This window comes from Rhipicephalus sanguineus, chromosome 3 (assembly GCF_013339695.2).
Source record: "Rhipicephalus sanguineus isolate Rsan-2018 chromosome 3, BIME_Rsan_1.4, whole genome shotgun sequence".
Lineage (NCBI taxonomy): Eukaryota > Metazoa > Arthropoda > Arachnida > Ixodida > Ixodidae > Rhipicephalus > Rhipicephalus sanguineus.
In genome coordinates, this window is record NC_051178.1 from 216124764 (window position 1) to 216148526 (window position 23763).

At 46.9% G+C, this 23763-nt stretch overlaps 1 protein-coding gene and 1 non-coding gene across 4 annotated transcripts in view; one reads left to right on the forward strand and one right to left on the reverse strand.

Moving 5' to 3' along the window:
• Positions 1-23763, reverse strand: part of LOC119388282 (proteoglycan 4) — a 287761-nt gene that overhangs the window by 19766 nt on the left and 244232 nt on the right. For all 3 annotated transcript variants that reach the window (XM_037655967.2, XM_037655963.2, XM_037655964.2), the window contains 2 exons: positions 17082-17270; positions 6908-7057 (listed from right to left, as the gene is read on the reverse strand). In XM_037655967.2, the coding sequence (XP_037511895.1) occupies positions 6908-7057; positions 17082-17270 (339 nt within the window). The remainder of the gene's footprint in view (positions 1-6907; positions 7058-17081; positions 17271-23763) is intronic.
• Trnam-cau (transfer RNA methionine (anticodon CAU)) lies at positions 20131-20203 on the forward strand. Its single transcript has one exon. It is a non-coding gene; the product is annotated as a tRNA-Met (tRNA).

The window sequence follows — 23763 nt, forward strand, 5'->3', positions numbered from 1 at the left end:
TAACGGGGCCACAACAAGCGAGTTCCTTCGAGGGGAGCAGACCACTTATGCACTGTGTTCCGACTAAGTCAGCTCTTGGGGAGGGGTCAAGAGAAAAGGTCGTGGTACCACTGGGCCACCTTTCTCAAGTTGTGGGAAAGCTTGTGCAGATAAGGTATCAGAGCCACCTTCTGCCTGCGTGGTGCACTGGCTTCACAACTTTGCGGGCGATGGCACAATTTCTTCAGCAGGCTCTCTGCAACCGAACGAGGAGGGCTGCTCCTCATTTCATTTTTCACGTCATACGATGTGAAAGTGGTATTCACGGCACCACACAGGCTGTCTGTAGAAAGACCGACCCAGAGGCGAGGAAGCAGCAGGTCTGTGGCACAAAGCACAGGCGGCCCTTTGTCGATTGCGCAGAAGGGGTGGTGTACAAAATTTCTTTAAAGTGCGGAAAAGTGTATGTTGGCCAAACCGGGAGATACGTAAACGATAGGCTAAGGGAGCATGCGAACAATGTAATAAATGCGCGTGACGGAAAGGACGTTGAAGGTTTCCTAGCAAGCCATTGTGTAACCTGTCAGGATTGTGCACCCAAGCTAAATAACACATCCGTCATTAAGAAGAGCAAAACGCGAATCACCCGAGAAATCGTAGAAGCAGAACACATTTCCTATCTGGGGAGAGAGTTGTGTAAGCGTATCGTCCCAACAACTGATAAAGAGTTGGCATTCCTACGCATGTGTAGTGGATGACGTCTGCGTCGGACAGCATAAATATATGTGCAACTTTTCCAATAAAGGTTCTTGCAAGTTCAGCACTAGTCTTGGTCGTTCGTGTTCCATCCGTTGTGTTTTTTGTGCTGCAGTGTGCCAGAATTATGTACCAACAAGCCCAACTCGACACTCTAATCAACTACAGATAGCTTCAGTTCAAGAATACGTTGCACATATCAAGCCTTGCTGGGTCTTTCTTGTATCATGAGTTGTCCTGCTTTACTTTTACGGCAGAGCTGTTACGCCCACAGGTTTGCTGTGCGTTGTAGATGGAAAATTATCATCATCATGAACCGGCACGCACTCTCTTCATCTTCTTCCTCTCTTGCTTCGCTCCCAGAACACATGCACCGATATGTCCAGCATGGGACGCAATAACTCTGATGGGCGAGAGAACGAGTACAAAGAGAGAGAAATTCTTGGCAAAAAGGTTTCTTTTGTGAGGCGAGATAAGAACCCACGATCAAAAGGCAAGCAGTGCAACCACTCGGCTATCCGGGCACTCTAGCAGAGCATAGCATAGCTTTGTATACTATAGCAAGGGGGTGGAAACCATAATTGCGGGTGAGGAGGAGAGAGAATAAAGCGTAGCATAGAAGGAAAGAGAGAGAAAGCGAAATAGAGCAAGCATAGCCATGTATGTGTAGCACAGCGTATAGAGCAAGAGGTGGGAAAGAGAGGGGCCTAGCCAACAGGCAAGGACGCACCAGCTTTGTGGTGACCCAGTCTTGTGCAATTTAGTGCAAGCTGCGCTAATTTTCTTTTAACTATTCAACAAACAAACAATGCCACAAGATCAATCAACTTTGCTTTCATGCGTCACTTGCCCATCAAAAACAGAAAGGAAACCAAACGAAAAATTCATCGAGTCCCCACAAGATAAGCGGGCAACTGACAGGTGGGGAAGCTGACTGAACGAGCGATAGGGTGAGGCCCAAGAAAAGTATAGTGTAAACAGATAAAAGAAACCAGAACCAAGCACTGGTGTTGGTCACTCTCTGCCATTGAAGTTTTGCACCTATAAGCATGCAATGCGTGGCATTCTGACCTAACAATAGCACACACAATTAGGCACACAAAATATATCTGTAAAACTAAACTACTGATGAGCTACATGCTGACTGAACCGTACTACTTCCTCACTGAGCAGACAGAGTGGTGTTTCCTCCCAACTGCTCCACAAAAAAAGTGCCAGCTTAAGTCATTCTTACCTGGCCTGCATTGCATGCCACTGAGAAACATCTGTTAAATTAAAAATTTTAATTGTGAGGTTTCACTCACCAAAATCAGAATATGGTAATGAGGCATCCGGAACAATTTTGTAACTGAGGTTATATGAGACCCACTTTGCTTTTAAGCACACCAGTATTTTTGCATTTTGTTTGCAGTAAAATGCAGTCACCAGATTTAGAAAATGAACCCGCAGTCAGAGATACACTGATCAAACAGTGGGACAGGTGCTCCGTCCCGCTGTCTTTTCTTGTAGCATTTTTAGCACATAAAGCAGTTATAATGTCAAGCTGCGTTGAGTCTCCTATAAATTCCAGTACGAAAGAAGATTAAAAAAACAACTGTTCTGTTTGTCGGCGTGGGGTGCTGTAAGTCACGGAAACGTCATTAGGATGCACTCCATTACTAGGTCGACTCTGGCTCCATGCCGTTTTCTAAGCTGTCATCGACTGTCTACGATGCTGTCAGAGACTGCACTAGCAGCATTGTGCCCTCAGAGCCCAGACACCAAATGGATGTTCACTGGCCTACTGCAGTAGAACCTTGTTGATACGTTTCCGAAAAAAAAAAAACGAGGAAAATAAACGTACGATCCGAATCCAGTAAAAATTGAGGCTGACAAGCCCATATTGAGGTGCATGGGCAAACATTTATTTCTCAAAAAACATGGAAGGCCTCTTCGATTTTTTAACTCCTGGCATCTCGCTAGCAGCCAGAGGTCAGCCAGCTAGTTCCGGTCCTGACCGGAAATAACATCGTGGCCACGTTTGTTGAAATCCCGAGACAACCCGAATATTGCACAATCGAACTCTGGGACAAACAGTGTAAATTAGGGGGTGTGCGAATATTCGAAATTTCGAATATTTTTCTAATAGTGTTTGCTATTCGATTCGATTCGCACTGGAATTTTACGCATTCGAGCTATTCGAACTTCCCAAAAACAAATACAGTCAATGTCCAACTGAAAGTGCCCCCTTCAGATTTTCAATATGCTTCACCTCATTACACTCTCGTATTGCGGCAAAGCTGCCTTTCAAGCTCCGTACGGTCGAACATAGCCAAGACACAATCACCGTCCTATTAGAAGTGGTCCCTAGATTTTCAATATGCTTCACCTCCTCACACCTCCACATTCCGGCAAAGCTGCCTTTCAAGCTCCGCTACGGTCGCAAGTGTATTAACTCAAGAAGATGCTGGTTCCAACATGGCGATGAAAGAAGTGGCAGAGGTGGGGGCTCAATTAATGCTGTTTTGGACCTGGAATTTGGGCAGGAAGTTCGAAATATCGGACGCCGAAGCTTTTTCGCATCCAAAATATCAGATGTTCTTACATATCAATGTCTACGAGGCAGATTTGGAACTCCAGACTTGAAGGGAGCACGCCCTTGTCCGCCACATCAGTTGGGCTTCCACAGAAGTTGAAAGAGGAGGAGAGGCTGAGGAAATGGCATCTTTGCCTACCACATGTAAAGTGTTATCGGCAACACTTTGGTTGCACCAAATCATGTACATAAATACAATTCGGCCTGTACATTGCACTTCAACCTAGCGAAAAGAAACACTTTCATGTTGCTATCTTATAAGAATATGCTTAGGAATCCTCTCCAACTTTTTTTTCTGCAATTTCGCTTCGAAGTATTAGAAAAATATTAGAAATATTCGAGAAATATTCGAAAAATATTCGATTCAATTAGCACTCACACTTCAATATTCGAATTCACTTCGCACCCAAAATTTTGCTATTCACACAGCTCTAATGTAAATGCAAAAGAAACGCTACTGCCACATCAGCAGACAAAACTTTGCACCACATCAATATCGGTTCTTTCTGCATTGCCGCTTGGAAATGTGGGGCTAGGTTTGTTGAAGAGCGGAAGTGATATTCGCGAGCATATGCATTTGGGATACAATCACGTACATTCGCAAGATCACGCACGACTCGCCCCATCCGTGAAGAAAACTGCCGCCCCGCTAAAGGCTTAACAAGCTCAACTCTGCACAGCGCACGTAACGATCGCTGTACAACACGATATGCAAAATCCTGCGAAAGTGATAAGCGTCCCAAAAGTGACAACTGCTCGCAGCTATCGCATACTACATCACACACTCACGCTGGTCAATTTGCGTTCCGTCTTAACTTGAGACATGCGGCGGTACGTTCGCTGCCACTCGTAATCGCACCATCTCGCACGGCAGAACGGGCTTTAAAAGATAACGCCCTGCGTAATGGCAACCAAAGGTGAAGTCCCCAAGCGTCTGCATTGTGATCCGCCGAGTCCTCACAAAAATCGCAGCGAGCGTGCATCGTCTTGTTTTGGCATCTGATAACCAGAAACCTTCCAGAACAAACTTTTCTGGCAGGTTCTGACGACCCACTGGTAGGCAGAATTGTCCAGCCAGAGAATAATGAACAATGGGCGGAGCAACCCGAAAACGAACGTGCTCCGGGAGGAAAGTGGGGAAAATTATCGGCCATATCCACTGGGCACAATGGCAACGTTGCTACGTGTCGTAGCGTGTTGTGCAGCAGCGGTGACGTGGTGGCGGCATGTGCCTTTCCGTAGGTCTTGTACCGAACCATGGCTGTCAGAAGGAGCGACAGCCTCCATTCTTTGGGCCACATTGTTAGTTCCGCCAGCTGTTGTTGTTGCATAGGGTCTGAACAAAAGTGTGTGGAACGAGTGTGCATCTACCGTAAAAACCGGAATATAGGTCGAATTTTTTACAAAAGACAGCCCTGAAGAGTCAACCCTCGTCTTATATACCGGTCATTGGCAGAAAAACTTTGCAAGTTTGGTCACTATGGGCAAATGAAGTCAACCGCCTCCATTGCCATCGCAATCATCGGCATCACTTTGTTTACCGCCTTGTGCCGTGGGCGATCTCATTTTGCGCTTTTGTTGTTGTCTTGTGAATCTATTTGGCCTCCGAGGAGCTTTTTTTCTTGTTCTTGACCGGTGGCTGACAACAGTTCACGGTAGCGTTAAGGAAAACAGTGATCGAGCTCGCGAAGGCACGAAGCAATCTGGTCTGAAGTGTGTGAAAGGTGTGTTCGGATGCTAGCGCACATGAACGCGAGCGGGAGGCGTGAGTCACAAACAATAACTGAAAGTTTATCTTCACACGGGTGTTCTCGCTCTTCCAATCTCGCCGGATACTGTTTCTTTGTTGCTTCCTGCGATGCCGGCAGCTCTGGTTACAGCGGCACGTATGGCTATGATCAGCGGGCAGATCGAGCTCCCCACAGAAGCACTCCCTGCTGGCGGACGCTGAGGATCAAGTCACGACACGCAGCGATCAGAAGAAAACTGTTTCGGTGCCAGACCACAGCGTATCTAGAGGTGGAAACGAAGGTTGCACAGTTCAACTGGGAGCCGTGCTCACGTCGTGATTGCTACCAGTGACCTCAAAGTGCATCCAAATTAATGCTGTCAAGACGGTTGCGACGTTTTACGAAGATAATGCTTGAGCCCATCTTTTGGCTTTCTCCCATGTGGAACTTACGTGTAAACAAATGTGTAAATAAATGGCATTTTCACCGTGCACCATTTGAAATTGCGTTTGTTTCACGGTAAAGGCGCCTTCTGATACTTTGGCAGTCCTATGCACTTTTTCGATTTTCAGTAGTTAGAAGTGGGGGGTTCGATCTATATTCCAGTTTTTACGGTATGTACCGTGCTACAGATGAAGGATTTGCAATGCTCAGCGAATCGTGCCAAGTGCTACAGAAAAGACTTTTCTTTTTTGAAAGCCTTTTGAAAACTTTGACAGCCAGCGCCATTGCCTGCTTTCGGGTCAGTGTGTGGTTGACAAAAGAGTGGCGATCAAGCAATTCGGAGAAGATGCGGAGGGGACAATTGAGCAAAGCGGAGAAAGTGCGGAGGGGGAAAAGGCACTGCGGAGAAGCCGCCGCTGCCGCGCAGTGGCTGTCTGCCACTTCGCGCTTCACAAGTACACGAGAGAGCCCTTTTTGCATACCTGAATGAGTTTCTGGCAACAAAAAGCATCATACGACCATAGTTTTCCGCGGCGCTGAACACTGTTGCTGAATAATCGTATTTTCCAGGAACATATCAACCGGAGCGCATTACACACAGTTGTATTTGGTTATTTTTAATTGTCGTGATTGCGAGCCGGGAACGTATCAACGAGGTTCTACTGTATTTTATATAACGAAGCTGCTTGAATGAATGGTTCAGTCGGCGTGCTATGTGCGAGCCATTTGTAGCCATGTTTGAACATTTATGCACATTTGTGCGACATCTATGCGCACCGCAACATGCAAGCTGCTCTTTGTGGTCTTGCCAGGAATGTGGAGGAGCCCCGAGCAAAGCAAAAGCAAAACACCATCACGTCTGAATAGAAGACAGCCATCACAGTCTTGTCAGCTGCTACGAAGTCACATGGTGCTCATGCACCATATGATTTTTACTGCTTGATTTCATTTTATTGAAATTGTGGCTATGCAGTGGTATTGTAGGGGTACCCTATCTCTTTCCTCCTGTGTTATTGATCTGCTGCCACCTTGTGACAAAATGCGACGCCTGCTGGCAAATAAAGAGTGTTCCATACTCGCCACCACAGCTATGGGTGGTGCTAGCTAACACTCAATTGGTACAGCATCAGATGCACAGGTTCAGTCCCTCCTGGCCTTCAATTCCCCTCCATTTAAGTTGTACATACTACAATACAGTTGACATGTCCCTACACCTTCCTAGTCTTTCGGCATCACAACAAGAAACGAGCCCCTCGAACCCTTTCATTCATACACCCCATAGGGCACACATTGCAATAGGGTGCAATAACGGATACAACTAAGTAGTAAATTTTCAGCTCCTCCAATTTCATTATATCAATACAATTGTGCTAAATTTTGATAATGCAGGTTAAAATGTTTCCACAGTGGATACATAATATACCTAGAAGCCTGACAAAGCAAACAGCATTGGGCTGGCGTAGCAGTGGCTGCACATGGGGGCCCAGTCGCTCTTCAAGCAGCCAAGTCAGAAGGCCAACTGGTGAACGCCTGCACAGCTGCTCCAGTGCCAGGCAATGTGTCACACAGACATCTGTAAAAGGGCAGCAGTCTCACTACAACAAGCATTAATCACTCCCAGTCATTTTACTAAAGGGGTACTGACACCTTTTTTCGAAGGCGAGTTTGCTGTGCCATACAAATCTCCTGTATGCAGAGACGGCTCTGAGCAAGTGTGAAGCTCAGCAAACGCTGATATTTTAATTTGATATTAAAGTGAATTTTTCCATGGCGCACCCACTGACATCGACACTAGCTTGACGTCAGGCTACAGTACAAATTCTGGTGACTTCACGCAGCGCAGCAGTCTGGCTAGTTGTGATGACGTTAGGTACCAAAACTTCCAACATGGCTGCTTGTACGTCACCAACGGAGCCACGGTGCGGAGCGGCCGTGGAAACGTCACTATATATTGTGCAAGCACACGACGAGAAGCTCATACCGTGTTGTGATGTCAGGGTACAGTAGGAACCGAAACCAGCGTTTAAAAACATACTGCAATTACTTTTTCGGGGCGCACTCACGCTTAGCCCTACCTTTTCTAGGCTCTTGAGGGCTTGACCTTTCATTTGACACAAAAAAACGACAACTGAAAATATTTGTGTCAGTACCCCTTTAAGACCTTCAAGCTATGTGCCACTTATTCCAATAAAAAGGGTAGGAAGGTGTGGCTGGAAGCTTGCGATAAAAAATTCGTAACAGGAGGTGTGTGCCGAAGCCGACGTTTCGACAAGCGGACTTGTCTTCCGCAAGGCTGCAAATGATTTCCATGGCGCTTGTGTGCATATGCTTCGTACCCTCTCCTCCAATCCAAACAAAGGAGAGGGCAACTGTGAAAGATGGTGAATCTAAAAGGGTACATTAAGGAAATCAGCTGCAGCCTTGTCGAAACGTCAGCTCTGGCACACACACCCTGTTTACGAATTTTTCATCATTTATTATAAAAAGTACTCTATGTAATCGTACAGTGAACACACTCACATAGTGATCACACCACTGAATTTTGTCACCAAAGAGCTTTGTATACCACCCCCCAAGATTACCGTTGTGGCAACAGCACATGTTTGCCATGTTGTAACCCTTCCTCTACGCTGGCAGGCATGACCCGAAGGTAGCACAGCATCGTTTCTCTAATGGTTACACTAAGTGCACCACATCTCGAATGGAGAGCCAATGGTTCTTCGAGTGGACCTAATCTAAAGTTGGCAGAGACAAGGTTCCTCTGTTTCCAGTCATATGAAATGCATCGTAGAGCGTATCGAGACATCATATACAGTCGAACCCACTTATAACGATCCCACATATAACGATCTATCGGTTATAACGACCACATTTGTGTGCACTTACGATTTTCCTATGCTAACCATTGAAGCTGCGTCCAGATATAGCGAACATTTTTCAAAGCCTCCTACTTTTACAACGAACACTTCAGACACGGTCGCGGTAAAAATATGGCGCATACGAAGCGAAAAAAAAAGTTAAAACATGCCTTCTGAAGCGTGACAGGAGCGCGTGCTCGCGCGTGCCCCGCTGCAGTTTACTCGCGACTAAGATACCCAGATCGGCGAGCACCGCACGCAGATTTCGGACGCTGCGAGCGAGGTCGCTCACTTTCCAGCCTTTTCTTCAGTGGTAGAATGGCAGTGAGGGGGAAAAAATAGTAGGCAGCATGAAGCCTTGCGGTCAGCTTTTGCACGGTAACCTTTCCTCACGCCGTTCTCTGCAGCTACGACCGCCTGCGATGAACCATGCCTTGGAACGCAAGAAGGCATAAATGCAAGAAGTGATAACCGCGATAACTTTCCATCGCAAAAAGGTTCACTGCGTCCCTAAACTCGTCGACGCCACAATGTGCCGCAAAAGGTCGTCCGTCTTTTCGGTAACGGCAGAGACCGGTCGATCGGTGATTACGACTTCCGCGCGATTGCGGCGATGCTTTCACGGATAAGCATCAGAAATGAGCGAAGGCGAGGTGGCGGCCGTCGAAGAACGTGCCGTTATGCCTTATAGCCGACAACCTTATCACAGTCATCTGTAGATATCTGCTCGGCTGCGCGTGTGGCGTACGCCGTGCACTGCGGATTGACGGCGTGACGGCGGTACGAGCGCGCCATGCTGCCGTTCGCAAGTTCACCGCCGCCGCGTCGTGCGAGACCGCTTTAAAGTGCGCGTCACTTTGTAGAAACGAAAGTAGCTCGCTGTTGTTAATGTCGATGCACGTCGATAGCGAGCATCAACAGCGAGGACGTCGATGCACTGACAGCGAGCGTATACTGCGTGTTTGACTAGGTGACAACTGAAGTGCGCCGCGCATCGTCGTACAGGGCTGCGAGAGCATCGCGGAGACTTATAGGGTGCGCGTTGCTAGGAAAATGCTTGTTTTTGCCGCGTTGAACGAAGAGACCAGTCGCCGCACCCGTCCGTGCAGGGTCCGGAGTGAAGCAAGCACGAAGAACGTACAAACGCGCGCATACATACAGAAAGCGGCCCGGCAGTGACTCCGCGACCCGGGTAGGCGACGCGCTGCACGCAACTAGCCAGGGATGATCGGCTCCACGTCGCGGTACTGCGCTTCGGCGAAACGGTGTGAGCTCATTGCAAAGCCGGTTAATTCACTCGTGAGCACGCAGCGGGCGTCGCTTCACGACGCGAAAAGGCTTAGCTTATCATCGAAGGGGTTGTTAGCACTTTAATAAAAGTGCACAAAGAAAAAAAAAATGGCTTGGCCACTGAGCGCATGTTTTTAAGGGCGAGTCCGTATACAACGAACTACTGATATAACGACCACTTTTCGCGACACTTTCGAGTTCGTTATAAACGGGTTCGACTGTACTGCATAATCCAGTCGCTGTCCACAATATCTACGTTGAAGATGCCGACTAGTATAAAGAGTTTGTGCTTGTACTTTGTTTCCTAATCGTAATCGCAACATACACACATGTTTCGCCTTTGAGGTGGAAATGCCGCGGACTCCTAAAGTTGTCTCCGACTCAAGCTCTTACGAAAGCATTTCTTCAGGGTTGCTCGTTGAAGACAAACTGTCAGGCACGACACCTTCCACATCCCACTGTGCACATCCTTCAGAATTGTGATAGCCAGATTTGTTGATTTCGGGAACATAGTGCCTTTAATTATTATTCGATTTCATTTTTATTAAGATACTTCAGGAGTGTTTCGAGTGCTGCATATGACTTTAATCTGAAACTTTATAATCGTAATCGCAACATAAACACATATGTTTCGACTACAGCAATGCTTTTCTATATATACCGTGACAGCGGACAGTGAGAGCCGGCAACAAAGCTAGGTCCTGAGGTGCTCCACTCCTAAAACAAACACCAGCACAATGTCTACAATCTAAGTAATATAACACATGTACGAGGTCTGCATTGCTGTATGTTCTGTTTGACTTGGCAACAAAGGGCTTGGCATATCTAACATCCATGTCTGAAAATGCAAAATAAGGACCAAAAGATACATAATAAGACACACAATAATGACAGAAAGAAAGCACTAGTACACATAATTCTTAAGAGAAACCAATGATCACTTTCAGTGACAGTGTTGCCTTGCGTGACGTAGAGTATGATGGTTTCAATGACTGAATCAACTACTTGCCGGTCACATCACCGCTGCACTGGCCACTGGTGCTTTCGAGCGTCCTACAGGAGTGAGCACTCTGTACGAGCACGGCATTTTTCAGTGTTTGGCTCAGCCAGAGCTCCTAGGCTACCTTGTAAATAATTATGTTTATACTCTCTCTGGCTACTTCAGGTATAAAAAGCATTAAACAACTTGCAATGCTTCTTGTGTCATTGTCCAAAGTGCAGTATAATGTTTAACAAACACATGCTAGCAAGAAGCGCATTTTTGTGGAGAGTGTAAAATGACGTACTCACAGGGAGGCAGATGTCATAGGGTATCATTGACCCTGAAAGGGTTAATACTAGGCATGTGCGAATATTCGAGCACTTTTAATATTCAAACGAATATTAAAGTATTCAAATTCGCTTCGAAACGAATTTAAATTATAGGAAATTTCGAAGTATTCAAAATGAACGAAAAGACATAAAATTGCATGTAACCACCTGTAAAGCTGGTTTCACTGCAGTGGAGGGGTACTGTGCCGTGAATACACCTATCCAGGGAAAATCCGCACTGCCACGAAGCCTCACCCATCAAGGTTAAAATGAACATAATATAACCCACACATTGATTCGTCATTTTTTAAGTTTAAAAGCTCGTTATGTGCTCTAAGTATAGTAAATTTTAAAACTTCCCGTATTTTACAGGTTATCACTTGCATTCTACAGAAAGTCAAATCCTGCTACTATTCAAAGTTGCTTCCACTTGCCTTTCAACCAAAAAGAATGACATTTGTACATGCCTTGTTTCAATTTTAAAAAAAATATTGTGCAGGTTAGTTGGGTCATGACAAATATGCTCATTTTTACTTATAGTATGTGATATATATACTATTTGAATTCGATTAGAAATTATTCGACCAAATCACGATTCGCTTCGAATTCGCTTCAAATCTAAAATTTACTATTCACACAAGCTTAGTTAATACATCGGCCAGATTGTGAAATGTGTTGCTTATCACAACTGGGGTTCGGCGGGTCTCATTACGGGAGCTGGCTCCCACCGTCCGTCCACAGAGACCAGGTTTCCCAGTGAGGAGAAGGAATGTATGTAGGTTTATTTGCATGATTACAAGTCAGAGAGATATAACGCCAAAGGTCTTCGGCTTTTATAGCCCCGAGTCTGCCAACACTGAGGAACACGCAAACCGGTGTCAGCAGCTCTCCCCAATCCGGTGACGTGCCGCCCGGTGTCTGCCCTCCAGAAAGGAGGCAATGAGTCACACGAAACACTCGTAGGTCGAGAAGACCAATTGGGGAACACCAGTGCACCGCACAATTCATGCGCCATGCCCCTACGACTCAAATAACGGAATGTCGGCGAGGAGGTTGAGTCCGAAGGAGGGGTGGGGGTGAAAGGTCGATGACCTCTGCTGCCCGGTAACACTGGCAAAGAGCTGATGGCTGCCATTAGGCAGAAGAATCACCTTGTTTGATGAGAGCGTCTACTGCGGTGCTGTCCCACGCTGACAAATCCCACACAAGAAAGGAGAGGTGTCGAATTCAAAGAACAGGGAGACACTCCACTCCAGCACGTGCAAACCTTCGTGTCGGTGCTCGGGTAGAAGAATGTAGTGGTTTGGCGAGAACCCCTTCAGAGGTCCTAACCCATGCCGATAACACTGAGCCAAGAAATGGACTCCGAATTCCCCAATGCTTCGCTCGGAATCAATCTATGGCGGCATTCCACGGTCGCTCGACCACGCGGGCATAAGCATTGTCCAGAAAAATGCGCCGCTCCGTGTCTCTGTCCAAGCGCCGACTTATGGAGAAACCGACTGACTGACAGGCCTGATTCACAGGATCACGCACAAAGGCATCTGCCAAGAAGAATTCCAGGGCCAAACGTAACAGGGTCACACGCACAGTAATTCTTTACATCTTGTGTACCCAGCTGCAAAACCCTCTTACACAGACCTGCAAGCTTGCTTGGTGCAGAACAGACCAGTCTAATATCATTTGTGGCAGCAACCTTTTTCAACCTGTGTGAAATACCGTGTATGTACGGCATAGCCACCACGTTCTTTTTCTTTTGGTCCCGAACATCGCAACCACTTTTGTGTTTCAATTTTAGATGCTTACACAAAGATTCAGCCCCGGCAGTGATCAAAGTCTTTTGATAGCCTCCTTGAACGGTGGTGATTTGCATGGATAAGGCTGGAGCAGTGGTTTATTAGGGTGCTTTTGCGCATGCTCTGTACGAACTTAGGAGGAGGCGTTTTTTTTCGAAATTAAATGTCAGTTGTTACAGTATAGACCGCTTATAACGTAAGTCGCCGGAGTCGCGAATATCCGCACTATAAGCGCTACCGCACTATAACCAAAACAACCTTCTTCAAAGGCTGCACTTGCACCAAACGTGTTGAGCATGTAGCCTCGCGTGTCCAATAATCGACATATGCGATTTGGGGCGCTTACAACCACTTAAATCTCCAAATGTTCAAAAATTAACCGCCAAAGACCCGCATTGCCAACAAAATGAACACGGGGGAAAAAAGCAAACAAAACAAAGTGCCATCGCGGAAATTCGCCAACTACATTTCAGGCCACCTCGAGGTAATGCGCATTACACAGAAACCATGTCGAATCGCGACCGAAATTTCACGTGCTGAGCGGTACCGATCGTTCGATTTCACGGGCGCGCACGCGATGTCGAAGACATTGCAATCGAATCCGGAACCACCATTCGAGAGTTGCATGTGCCAACCATGCCCTCGTTCTCATTAACGATATAATTCTCTTCCCTTCAAATGCAGCCATTGCAAAAAGTTTCGTTGATTCCGATTCCGCACCAAACCGCAACTTTTATCGCCCACGACTGCTACCGAAAAGCAACCAACGCTGGTTAGGCCTAGCGTGCGGTTCAGCATGTTGTCGTGGGAAGTTTGTCCAAGACAACATGAAGATCGGATGTCGAAAAGATCGCACTCGAGCACTAACCCAAGAACAGCGCACGTGATACGAAGTTTGTGTTTGCGGCCGGGAGATCAATGTCGACAAAAGCCCGCCAAGCTCGTTTAAGTCCGCGCACTGGCAGAAAAGGCGAAAGCTCGCGTCATGAAGCCGCAAAACATTCCAATTTGCGGACGAGGTAGCAAACGCGATATCTGTAGCAAGTGTGATAACGACGACGTTTTTCCCGACAGGAAACTTACTTTAAAGCGCACTTGATGAGGACGCGATCGTACGTTCCACGCGTAACGCGCTGCCGGCAAGCGGCCGCGGAGCCTTGCTGCCTTGCCACCGCCGGTGCAAAGGCTACTCCGTCGCCTAGGCAACTACCATCCTGGTTGAGGTGTCCTCACTTGAGAGACAGTTATTGTGCACTCTACACCCAATTTTCATTTTCATTTCCTTCTTCCTTTTAAGAATCACCCCCCCCCCTACCATCCTTCTTCACTCGGCGAGCTCACACAGCACTGCCGTGGTCTTTTTCCTCCCTCCGCCCCTCGCTCGTTCACTGTGTGTGCCCTCGCCCTTCGTAACGACCTCGTCGCTCCCTCCCCAGCGGCGTACCTCCTTTGAGAACCGCACTCGCTACCGCGTTTGTCAGAAATATTTTCCCGCAACCGCATTATAAACGGTATTTCATCTTGGGGGACTGCACAATAAGCGGTATGCGTATACATGCGGTTCTATGGGAGGGTAAACGGGAGTCAAACAAGACCGCATTATAACCGGTCCTGCACTATATGCGGTTACGTTATAAGTGGTCTGCACTGTAGTAACCTCCTCTGTGTCTCTGCTTCTGCCTCACGGTTTTTCCACATTTTAGAGGCTTTCTTCAAATGTCACCAACTTGCCCAACATGAACTCATTTTCTTGTACCTTGGGCTCTTTCCTAATTCGGCGTTCTTCCTCGGTCCGTATGAGTGTGTGCTTGGACGGCATCGTTTTCCACACCCTCAAGGCACGCTACCCCTGCAAGTGCGTCAACAATGGTATTCCTCCAAGTGATGTCGTCACCTTATTCAGTTCACTTCCGCCTTTGCAGGGGCATTGGAAGAGGATTTCCAAGATTATGATTTCGGAAACGTGGAGGCAAGTCAGACACTGGCAAGACTGGATTAGAGTGACGTGCCTTATGGGTCGCAGCAGCATCCTCGGCACTGCGTTTCTTCGGCAACACACCCACCGCGTAAGTTTGTTGATTGAAAGCTATTGGCGTGACGTTATTCGTTTTATTCCGAAGCGTACCAAGGAAATACAAAAAAATTGGAGGTGTTGTCTATGTCCATGATGCGTCGGTTCCTTCTGGCATGCACAAGCTGCTAGAGAAAGGTCCCAAATTCGCCTTGGCACTGTGCATGTCCGCTCACCAGTTTCTAACCACTGTTCGGGAGTGGTCAAATAAAGTGCCTTCCGAGAAAGAGAAAGGTGCTTATCAGAAGGCACTGATCAACTCTGGAAGTCTGCAGTGTCTCGTTGTCCTTCGGAAAAGATCTTGCGGCCAGTGGTGCGGTATTTTGCTGCAAATGACCTCAGCGTTGCGCAGGCTGACAAAGAAGGTGGATTCGTTGCACTTCCGAATGATTCATTTCACCAAAAAGCTACACAAGCTATGGACAAGAACTTTAGGAATTTTCCCTAAAACCTGCAAAAGTCAAGAAAAACGCTGCTGAACTTTTGGAGGAGCTTCATCTCGAGTCTCTTGTGAAGTCGGTTAAGAAAAGCAAAGGTTAGGTGCTGTCTATCTTTTATGCTTGAGACACATAAACCTGAGTACCCTGTGAGAACCATAGTTACAGAAGAAGGTTCATGGCAGAAACTGGTTGGAAGGTTCCTGCAAGGCTCCCTTAACACTCTTGTTACCAAGGAGCCATGTGGCATCGACAGCTTGAATGTGGTAGTTGAAGCTTTGAGATCGGGAGGGCTAGTTGCGAAAACAGCTTTCTCAGTGGACAATGAAGAGCTGTTTTATTCAGTCCCACAATATGAATTGTTTGTAGCAGTGTCCATTGGATCTCATGGAAAGACCTCTTTTCAATGTGGGTGTGGCCTCTCAACTGCGAACTTTTTATTGAACTTTTACCTTTTGGCAACTTTTATCACTTTTGAAGGCAAGTTGTTTTTACAGAAGAATGGTATTTGTATAGGGTCAAGTGTTGCATCGGTACTCTGCAGTATTTTCTTAGCTAATTTTGACAGACACTTGTGTGACAGCCTTAATGATGACCAAGTTGCCCGTGTTTTTAGATATGGTGATGATTTTCTTGTTCTTTAAAACACTGGAAGGAGTGATTTTATCTTTTGACATCATCATGGCAGTGTTTCAATTATGCTGCCCACATTTTCATTTCACTCATGAAGTGCCTCAAGATAATTTCATGGCTTGAATCCTCATGGTGATGTTAGCTGGATCTATAGTCCAAGGACTAAAATGACAATATTACCCTATCAATGCTCCCACTCTAAACCAGTTAAGAGGGCTATCACCCATTATGCCTGTCAAATGCCGTGGCTAAGAGCTGCACCCACCAAATGCAAGAGAGTGTTGCTCAGCAGGCTATCCTACGACTTAGATCACTGCCGTGGCTGAATCTTTAAGCGTCTAAAATTGAAACACAGAAGTGGTTGCAATGTTCGGAACCACAAGAAGAAGAACATGGTATCTCACACAGTTTGAAAAAGGTTGCTGCCAATAATGATATTAGACTGGTCTGTTCTGCACCAAGCAAACGTCTGTGTCAGAGGGTTTCGCAGCTCGGTACACAAAGGAAAGTGCGCGACACGTCAAGAATTACTGCACATGTGACCCATGTGTTGTATACAGCATTCCACTTAGCCGGACACACTGGACAACCTGGCCGACGTATTAATGTTCATTTGCGGGAGCATGCACATCTGTTACCCTCTGGCACAGGTGGTAACCTTCATTGTAAGCAGTGCAGTTGTACACCCACGTTTGGAAATGTATCAGTTGTAGGTAAGGCTAAGACGCAGCGTGAAAGAGAATTGATAGAGGCGTACCATATTTGGAAACTTGGCCCTCAAAAATGCGTAAGCGCACCTTCTGTGTTTTTGACCAGGAAATAGTGTGACTGCCTTGAACAGTGGTGATTTGCATGGCGCAGTGATTTATGTGGGTGCTCTTTTGGGAGGAGGCACTTTTTTCTATATTAAATGTCAGCTGCTGGTAGCCCCCTCTGTGTCACTGCCTCTCGGTTTTTCCTATTTCGATGTTTTAAGGGGTGTTCTTCTAGTGTACTAAACAGGTGTAGCTGATAAAATCCAGTTGATGTTAAGCAAAAGAAATGGGCCGGCCATGTGATGAGTAGAACGACAGACAATGGTGGCGGTCAGCCTGAGCAAAGACCCGAGGAAGACGGTGGAGTGAAAGCAGGGATCAGACACTGGAGACCATCGGGCTGCAAATGATGATGGGTATTAAAGAAAGCATCAGCCCCAACTCACCTCTGCATGGCTGGTGTGGAGACAAGAGTGGGCCCAGCAGCTCCTCGACCAGTGCCCGCTCATCTCCCTCATATTCCTGCAGGGGGCCGAGCTCACACAGTGTCCTGTAGGCCTGCGACTGCAACGTGCTGTTGAGGCTGTGTGCTGGACTGCGTAGGAGGATGTAGCCAATAGCCTTCTGCAGGGGCCCTGCAATGCACATCCACACGGTCAGTGGAAGCCACAAACATGCATCGGCAGCTTTACGGTTCCTATGCAAGACACACAACTCGTGTTATGCCTGGACAACTTAATTTGCTATAACCAAAGTGCCACCAGGCTCAATGCCAACATAACAAGAAAGCTGTTCTGTTTGTCATCGTAAAGCTTATGCTTTTAACTAGGGCTCCGTGTTTTCGGAAAAATCCGAAAAAATCCAATAAACACTCGCCGGTAAAACTTTTGACAATTCGGCTTTATCCGATAAACTCCGATTTTATATGGGCATTTTTAAATGTGAGAATCATCAATCGAACAGAGCACACCTCCACCAGTGGCAGCAACCACAAAGTATGCTTGCGTCTATTACAACAAGCTCTAAGGTATTACCAGACAATAATGCCAAGGAAAGTATAGGAGATGTTATTTGTCATAATTGGAATATAAATGTGAAGAAAGTAAAGTGGACGAAAAGATAACTTGCCGCCGGCAGGGATCGCACCTGCGACCTTTGAATAACGCATCCGATGCTCTACCACTGAGCTACGGCAGCGGTCATCCCCCAGTCCACTTTATAGGGTATATATGTGTACTTAAACCTAGGAGTGTTAGTCAGCGCCGATTGTGCTACGTGACGCCAACAGGCAGAAAAAGGAGTGTTCCCCACTCGCCACCATGGCTGCGATCAGGGTCGTCCCATTGTTTAGGTGAAAAATATGCACTACTGTCCAGCAATGTTCGGCATGCCCCATCGTAGAACGCGTTGCATGGGTTGCTTTAGCAACATGACGTTTTTCCTGAATGTTTCGATGTAAGTCGCGTCGCAATCCCCGCATTGTACTTTTAGATGACCCCGCTGATTGGCTCTGATCGTCCGCGGGCGGATGGTCTTTGGGTTTCGAGGGAACACGTCTCAAGGTATAAAGGAGCTTAAAAACGGTTTGTATGCCCAGCGGATGCAGAGCTCTCCGAACAGGGTCTGATACGCCTTGAACACAGGGAATAGACGCAAGGGACATCGTCTTCACTTGTGACGCACTCCCTGTTCCTCTTCGCATGCATTTCTGGGAATCGTTAATAAACCTCGTAGGATACTGCCGTCATTCCAGAGCATCAACCACATTTTCCAGTTCTAATATCCAAGGACGTTTATTGATGCGACAGAATGAGGCGTACACAAGGATTGCTTGTGTTGGGCCCCCTTTTTATAGGTTTCCTTCGTCTAGGATTTTACCACGTGCAATTTTGACTACCTGCATGCCTTCGCACATTTTGATTAAATAAATATTATATTTTGTTTTGTGATCTATTACTTATTTTATACAGTAATGGAAAAGTAACAACATTACTCTTTCACAATAACTGCAACTGTAACAGGTTACTTTTGGAAACTCTGTAACTGTAACTGTAACAGAGTTACTTTTTTGGCTTAGGTAACTGTAACCGTAACACTGTTACTTTTTACTGGTAACGTGCCCATGACTGATATGTATGCCGTCTGGTACAGTACATCATCCTCAGTGCATGTGTAAGAACACCAGCTCTTTATCGAAAAGCGTTACACAGGCAACGCTAATGCAACCCTCGCCAAGATTGGAGATGCACTCGGCTTCAACTATTTCTCGTGTCAGGCGCATTTTACGTTTCTCGATTATGCAAGTGTCTTTCAGGTCAGGCAAGCCATCCCGACACCGTATACAATGGCTAGCTGGAAATCCCTCCAACTCTTTTCTTTTGCGCATTTTTCACAGCATGCTCTCTTGACCCATAGTTGATGCATCTCCCGGTTTGGCCAACGCACACTTTCCCGCACTCTAAAGGAATATAGTATACGACCCCTTCTGCACACTGAACAAAAGGCAACCTGTGATTTGTGGTACGGACTCGTTGCTTACAAGCTTCCGGGTTGGTCATTCTGCAGAGCTTCGAAATCCTGCAGGGGCAGGAGAATACAACTTTCCCATCGTACCTCTGGGATACCTACTTCCAATTGTGTGACAGCTTGTGAACGTAAGAAATCACAGCTAATTCTTGCCTGCGTAGTGTGGTAGCTTCACACATTTGCAGGTGATTTTTTTTAAAGGCCCTCCGCAACCAAAATGAGGAGGTGCTAGGGACACCCAGTGCTCAGCAGTCTTTCAGTTTGATAACTGAATGCCACTGAAGTGCAGTGAAGGCAAGATTTGCTCAAAGCATTCTTGAAGCACAATGTGGCTGTCATGCATAGATGACGACGAAGAAGAAGCTGGAGGGGCACTCGAAAGGGCACGATCGCGTGCACGGAGTGGCACAAGGCTCGATGCACGTCACACAAGCCGTAAACGAATGTTGGAAAGAAGTGTTAATTTTAAGGGCTCGTTTTGCTTTGTTATACACAATATTAATGAGCACTGACAGACAATAATGCCAAGGAAGTATAGGGGATGTTATTAGTAGTAAATGTAAGGTAAATGTGAAGAAAGAAAAGTGGACGAAAAGATAGCTTGCCGCGGGCAGGGACCGAACCTGTGACCTTCCTTGGCATTATTGTCTGATAACTAACCTTCCTTGGCATTATTGTCTGTTAGTGCTCATTAATATTGTGTATAACAAAGAAAAACGAACCCTTAAAATTAACACTTCTTTCCTTCATTCATAGCAAGGGTCTCGTTCTGGCAGACTTGATGCATTCAGGTGGTATGCGAGAGATTATTGGTCAGCTGCCAGCTCATAATAAATTCACGTGCTACGTGACGCCAACAGGCAGAAAAAAGAGGGTTCCACACTCGCTGTCATGGCTACTGGCGGCGCTGACTGACGCTCTCACGTTTAATGTACATATATACCCTGTAAAGTGGACGGGGGGATGGCCGCCGCGGTAGCTCAGTTGGTAGAGCATCGAACGCATTATTCGAAGGTCGCAGGTTCGGTCCCTGCCCGCGGCAAGCTATCTTTTCGTCGACTTTTCTTTCTTCACATTTATCTTACATTTACTACTAATAACATCCCCTATACTTCCTTGGCATTATTGTCTGTTAGTGCTCATTAAACAAATGTTGTTTGATGAGCTGGCATTGTTTGCGTGGGTATACGGTCGAAGAAGATTGCATCGTCAGCTTTGTCCCGGCGACAGAAGCAGAGGGTGTTCGGTTCCGGAGGCTGTGACTCTGGCACTCCGCAGCATGGCCGTTGACTTCAATGACGTTCGGGCGAGGCTCCTCGGAGGTACTGCAGCCTCTTGCGACAGTTCCAACGCCTCAGCAGCAGTCCCCCATTGAATGTCAGCCAGCAACAATCTCCGGGACACCACGTCGCAACTTCCAGCGGAGGCCGAGCTCATAGTTGTCGAGACGCTCTGCTGGTAAGGGCAATGCCCTTGAACGCGCCATCAGCGCAGCACTTCACAAGAGACCCATACACACAAGAGTCGTGTTCCAGAAGGCCCACTTTATTATCGACCACTCCTTACATAACCATGAGGGCACAACTAGTCAGTCATTTTCTACGTGCCCTCTACATCCCCCCTTTTGGAGCATGAATGTATTATGTTTCAGAACACCCCACAGTCAGAGAAATAACATGCACACATCAATCGTAAGGTCAGAGCCTCAGTCTGTGTGAAGTTTTCAGATGTAACGTGAATATCAAGCACCCAGGAACTCGTGCACTTTCATCCTGCTCGTTGTCCGTCCCAGACTGACCAGTTACAGCATCTTAGCTAGTCACCATCGACTGGAGTATCCGACACCATGCCCGGAGGTTCAGTAGTATGTTCATGAACATTTGTATGGGCGAGGGTGTCTTGAACGAATTTCTCGAAGAAGCAGATAATGGAGTGCATAAAAGTAGATGGGGAAGTGACGCTTGGGACAAGATGTCGACGATTCCTGACTAGGACACTGTTGGGCATATGGACCACATAAGAGCGTGACCTTTGAGCATAACCAAGAACTGTAGCCCACACTTTGGCGTCTTGCACCCAAACTTCTTCCTCTTCTTTCAGGGCAGGGAAATTCTTTGAAGTGTGATGTCACAGATCTCGGGGGTGTGGTGAAGCACGCCCCCGAGATCTGTGACAGTGGCAAAATTCCTTGCCTGAGCTTGTCATTGTCTTCTGTTCCTGTCCTCAATGTCATTGGTCGATAGCCAGTCTGGCCTGAGCTTTTTTTCTCAGTACTGGGATTCGCGTCCGAAGGGAGGATCCCATCAGGAACTCGGCTGGAGAACAACCCAAAGACGGCGGTCGTGCTCCGCTCCATCTCTGCCGAACATCAGAATATCGTAATCCATGTTGACGCATCCTTCGGTTCCTTCAAGAATGCGAGACATCTGACACTAATTCCAAAGGGCAGGTGGCAGTAGCGGTAGCGTCCGAATGGCGTAATAAACGTTGTATACCCTTGCGAGCTTTCAGAGAGACGCACCTGGTGGAATCCTGTTTGTGCATCCAGCTTGGAGAATATTTAGTTTATTTTTGGAGATTCATTTATTGTGCTTCAGGGGTTTTCACTGTTTGTTGTGTTTTTTTTTTATGTGTGTAATTAAATCATGTGTGCTATGCTTCCCAGCGTCCTCTCAATCTACAGTAATACCTCGTTAACTCGAACTCACATATCTCGAAAAATCAGCTAAGTTGAAATTTTCAGCGGCACTGAACCATTTCCTATATGTCATATGTATTTTTTGCCCTTTATCTCGAAATAATTTTGGGTCAGATTGCGGATATCTCAAAATCTTGACTGCGAGTCGAACAAGAATTCCACCGCCAGACCATTTCACAAGACTCGCGCGATGCTGCCGTGCCTGAATTCCCTCGGGTTTTTTTTTTCGTTTTTTTTTTAGCCACACCTGCCACAAGCTCGATGCTTTTCGCGAACGTGAAGCCGGAGCCTAGCGACATTATGAACTTTGTTAAGCAACCCTCGAGTCATGTGGCATCGCCATCACATGCGCAGAGCAGGCCCTCGGCCCACGCTTGGCGCAGTTTGTCTCGTTCGCTTTGCACAGTGCTCGTGATTTTTCTCTCAAAGAGCTGTGATTTCCGTTCAACCTGCACAACGCACGCAGTACGAATTTTTCGCTGACTCTGAGGAGCGGCAACTTAACGTGAGTGCGGCAAGCATGGTGTTACTCAAGCAGTGCAAGTCGCTAACGCTTGAAAAGAAGGTTGCCCTAATTAAGGAGGTGGAGAAAGGAGGCCGAACAAAATCAAGCGTCGCGCTGGAATTCGGCATCCCATTGTCTACACCTTCGGCGGTGCTGAAAAACAAGCAGAAGGTGCTGGATGGATATCAAGAGAGCTTCTCCAGCCAGCAAAAGCGGGTTCGAGGCTCCAAGTTCCTGGAAATTGAAGCGGCGTTGATGGTGTGGCTACGAAACGCCAGAGCGGCCAATCATCCTGTCACCACAGCATTGATGATGGAGAACGCAGATGCTCTGGCCTTGCAAATGAGGCACACAGACTTCAACTGCAGCAGCGGCTGGTTTGACCGCTTCAAAAGAAGGAACAGTGTTGTGTCAAAGTCGGTGCACGGCGAGAGCGGCACTGTCGACGCAGCCACTGCAGACAATTGACGCAGCAGCCGGCTCGTCGAGTTGCAAGAGAGTTACGCCGACAAAGACATATTCAACCTGAAATTATTGACGCTGAAATTATTGAAATGGCCACAAACGGAAGGGACGGCGGAGATGATGGCAACGATGACGAACCACCTCGAGAGGTGCCGTCATCTGCCAAAACAAGGAATTTGCTGCGCTTGCTGCAAAATAAGGTTGAGTGCAGCAGTGGGGAAGATCGACCGACGCGATGCATCAAGCAGCTAGAGGACGCCTTCCTTGGCCCGAGTGCGACTGCAAAGCAGACCAGCATTCGGCAGTTCTTCTCTGCTCAATAAAACGGCAGTGCTGTGAAACCCAGCCGGTTAGAGTCTCTTGTATGTTATTTTTTTTCTCTTTCAAACCTTTATGAGAAGAAAGATCAGAAGCTGCTGCTGAATAGCCGGTAAGTAGTAGTTATTTTTCTGGAAAGAGCTCGATTTTTCCCGGCGATTTCCGAAACTTTGCTTATCTCGAAAATCTGCTTATCTCAAAATTTTCCCCAATTTTTACGACTTCGAGTTAACGAGGTATTACTGTATCTCCAAAACGCACACCCCCGAGATCTGTGACAGTGGCAATAGTTAGTTTAACGAGCTTAGAGTGGGCGGGCCTGAAAGGCAGAAGTGGTTTGTTGGCGCACGGCACGTGGCACCGGCAGATGCCAACACCTTTAAAGCGGAACCTAATATTTAAAAATCTAATTTGGCCATTCACCAGGAGTTCGTGTGTTAGGTCAAGTGCGCTCAAGATATCTGAGAACAAATCCAGCAGCTTTTTTCATACTCTCTGCCCCCTACAGGCTTTCAAAGCTCTGCAGAATGACCGACCAGGGCGCTTGTAAGCAACGAGTCTGTGGCACAAATCACAGGCAGCCTTTTGTTCAATGTGCAGAAGGGGTAGTATATGA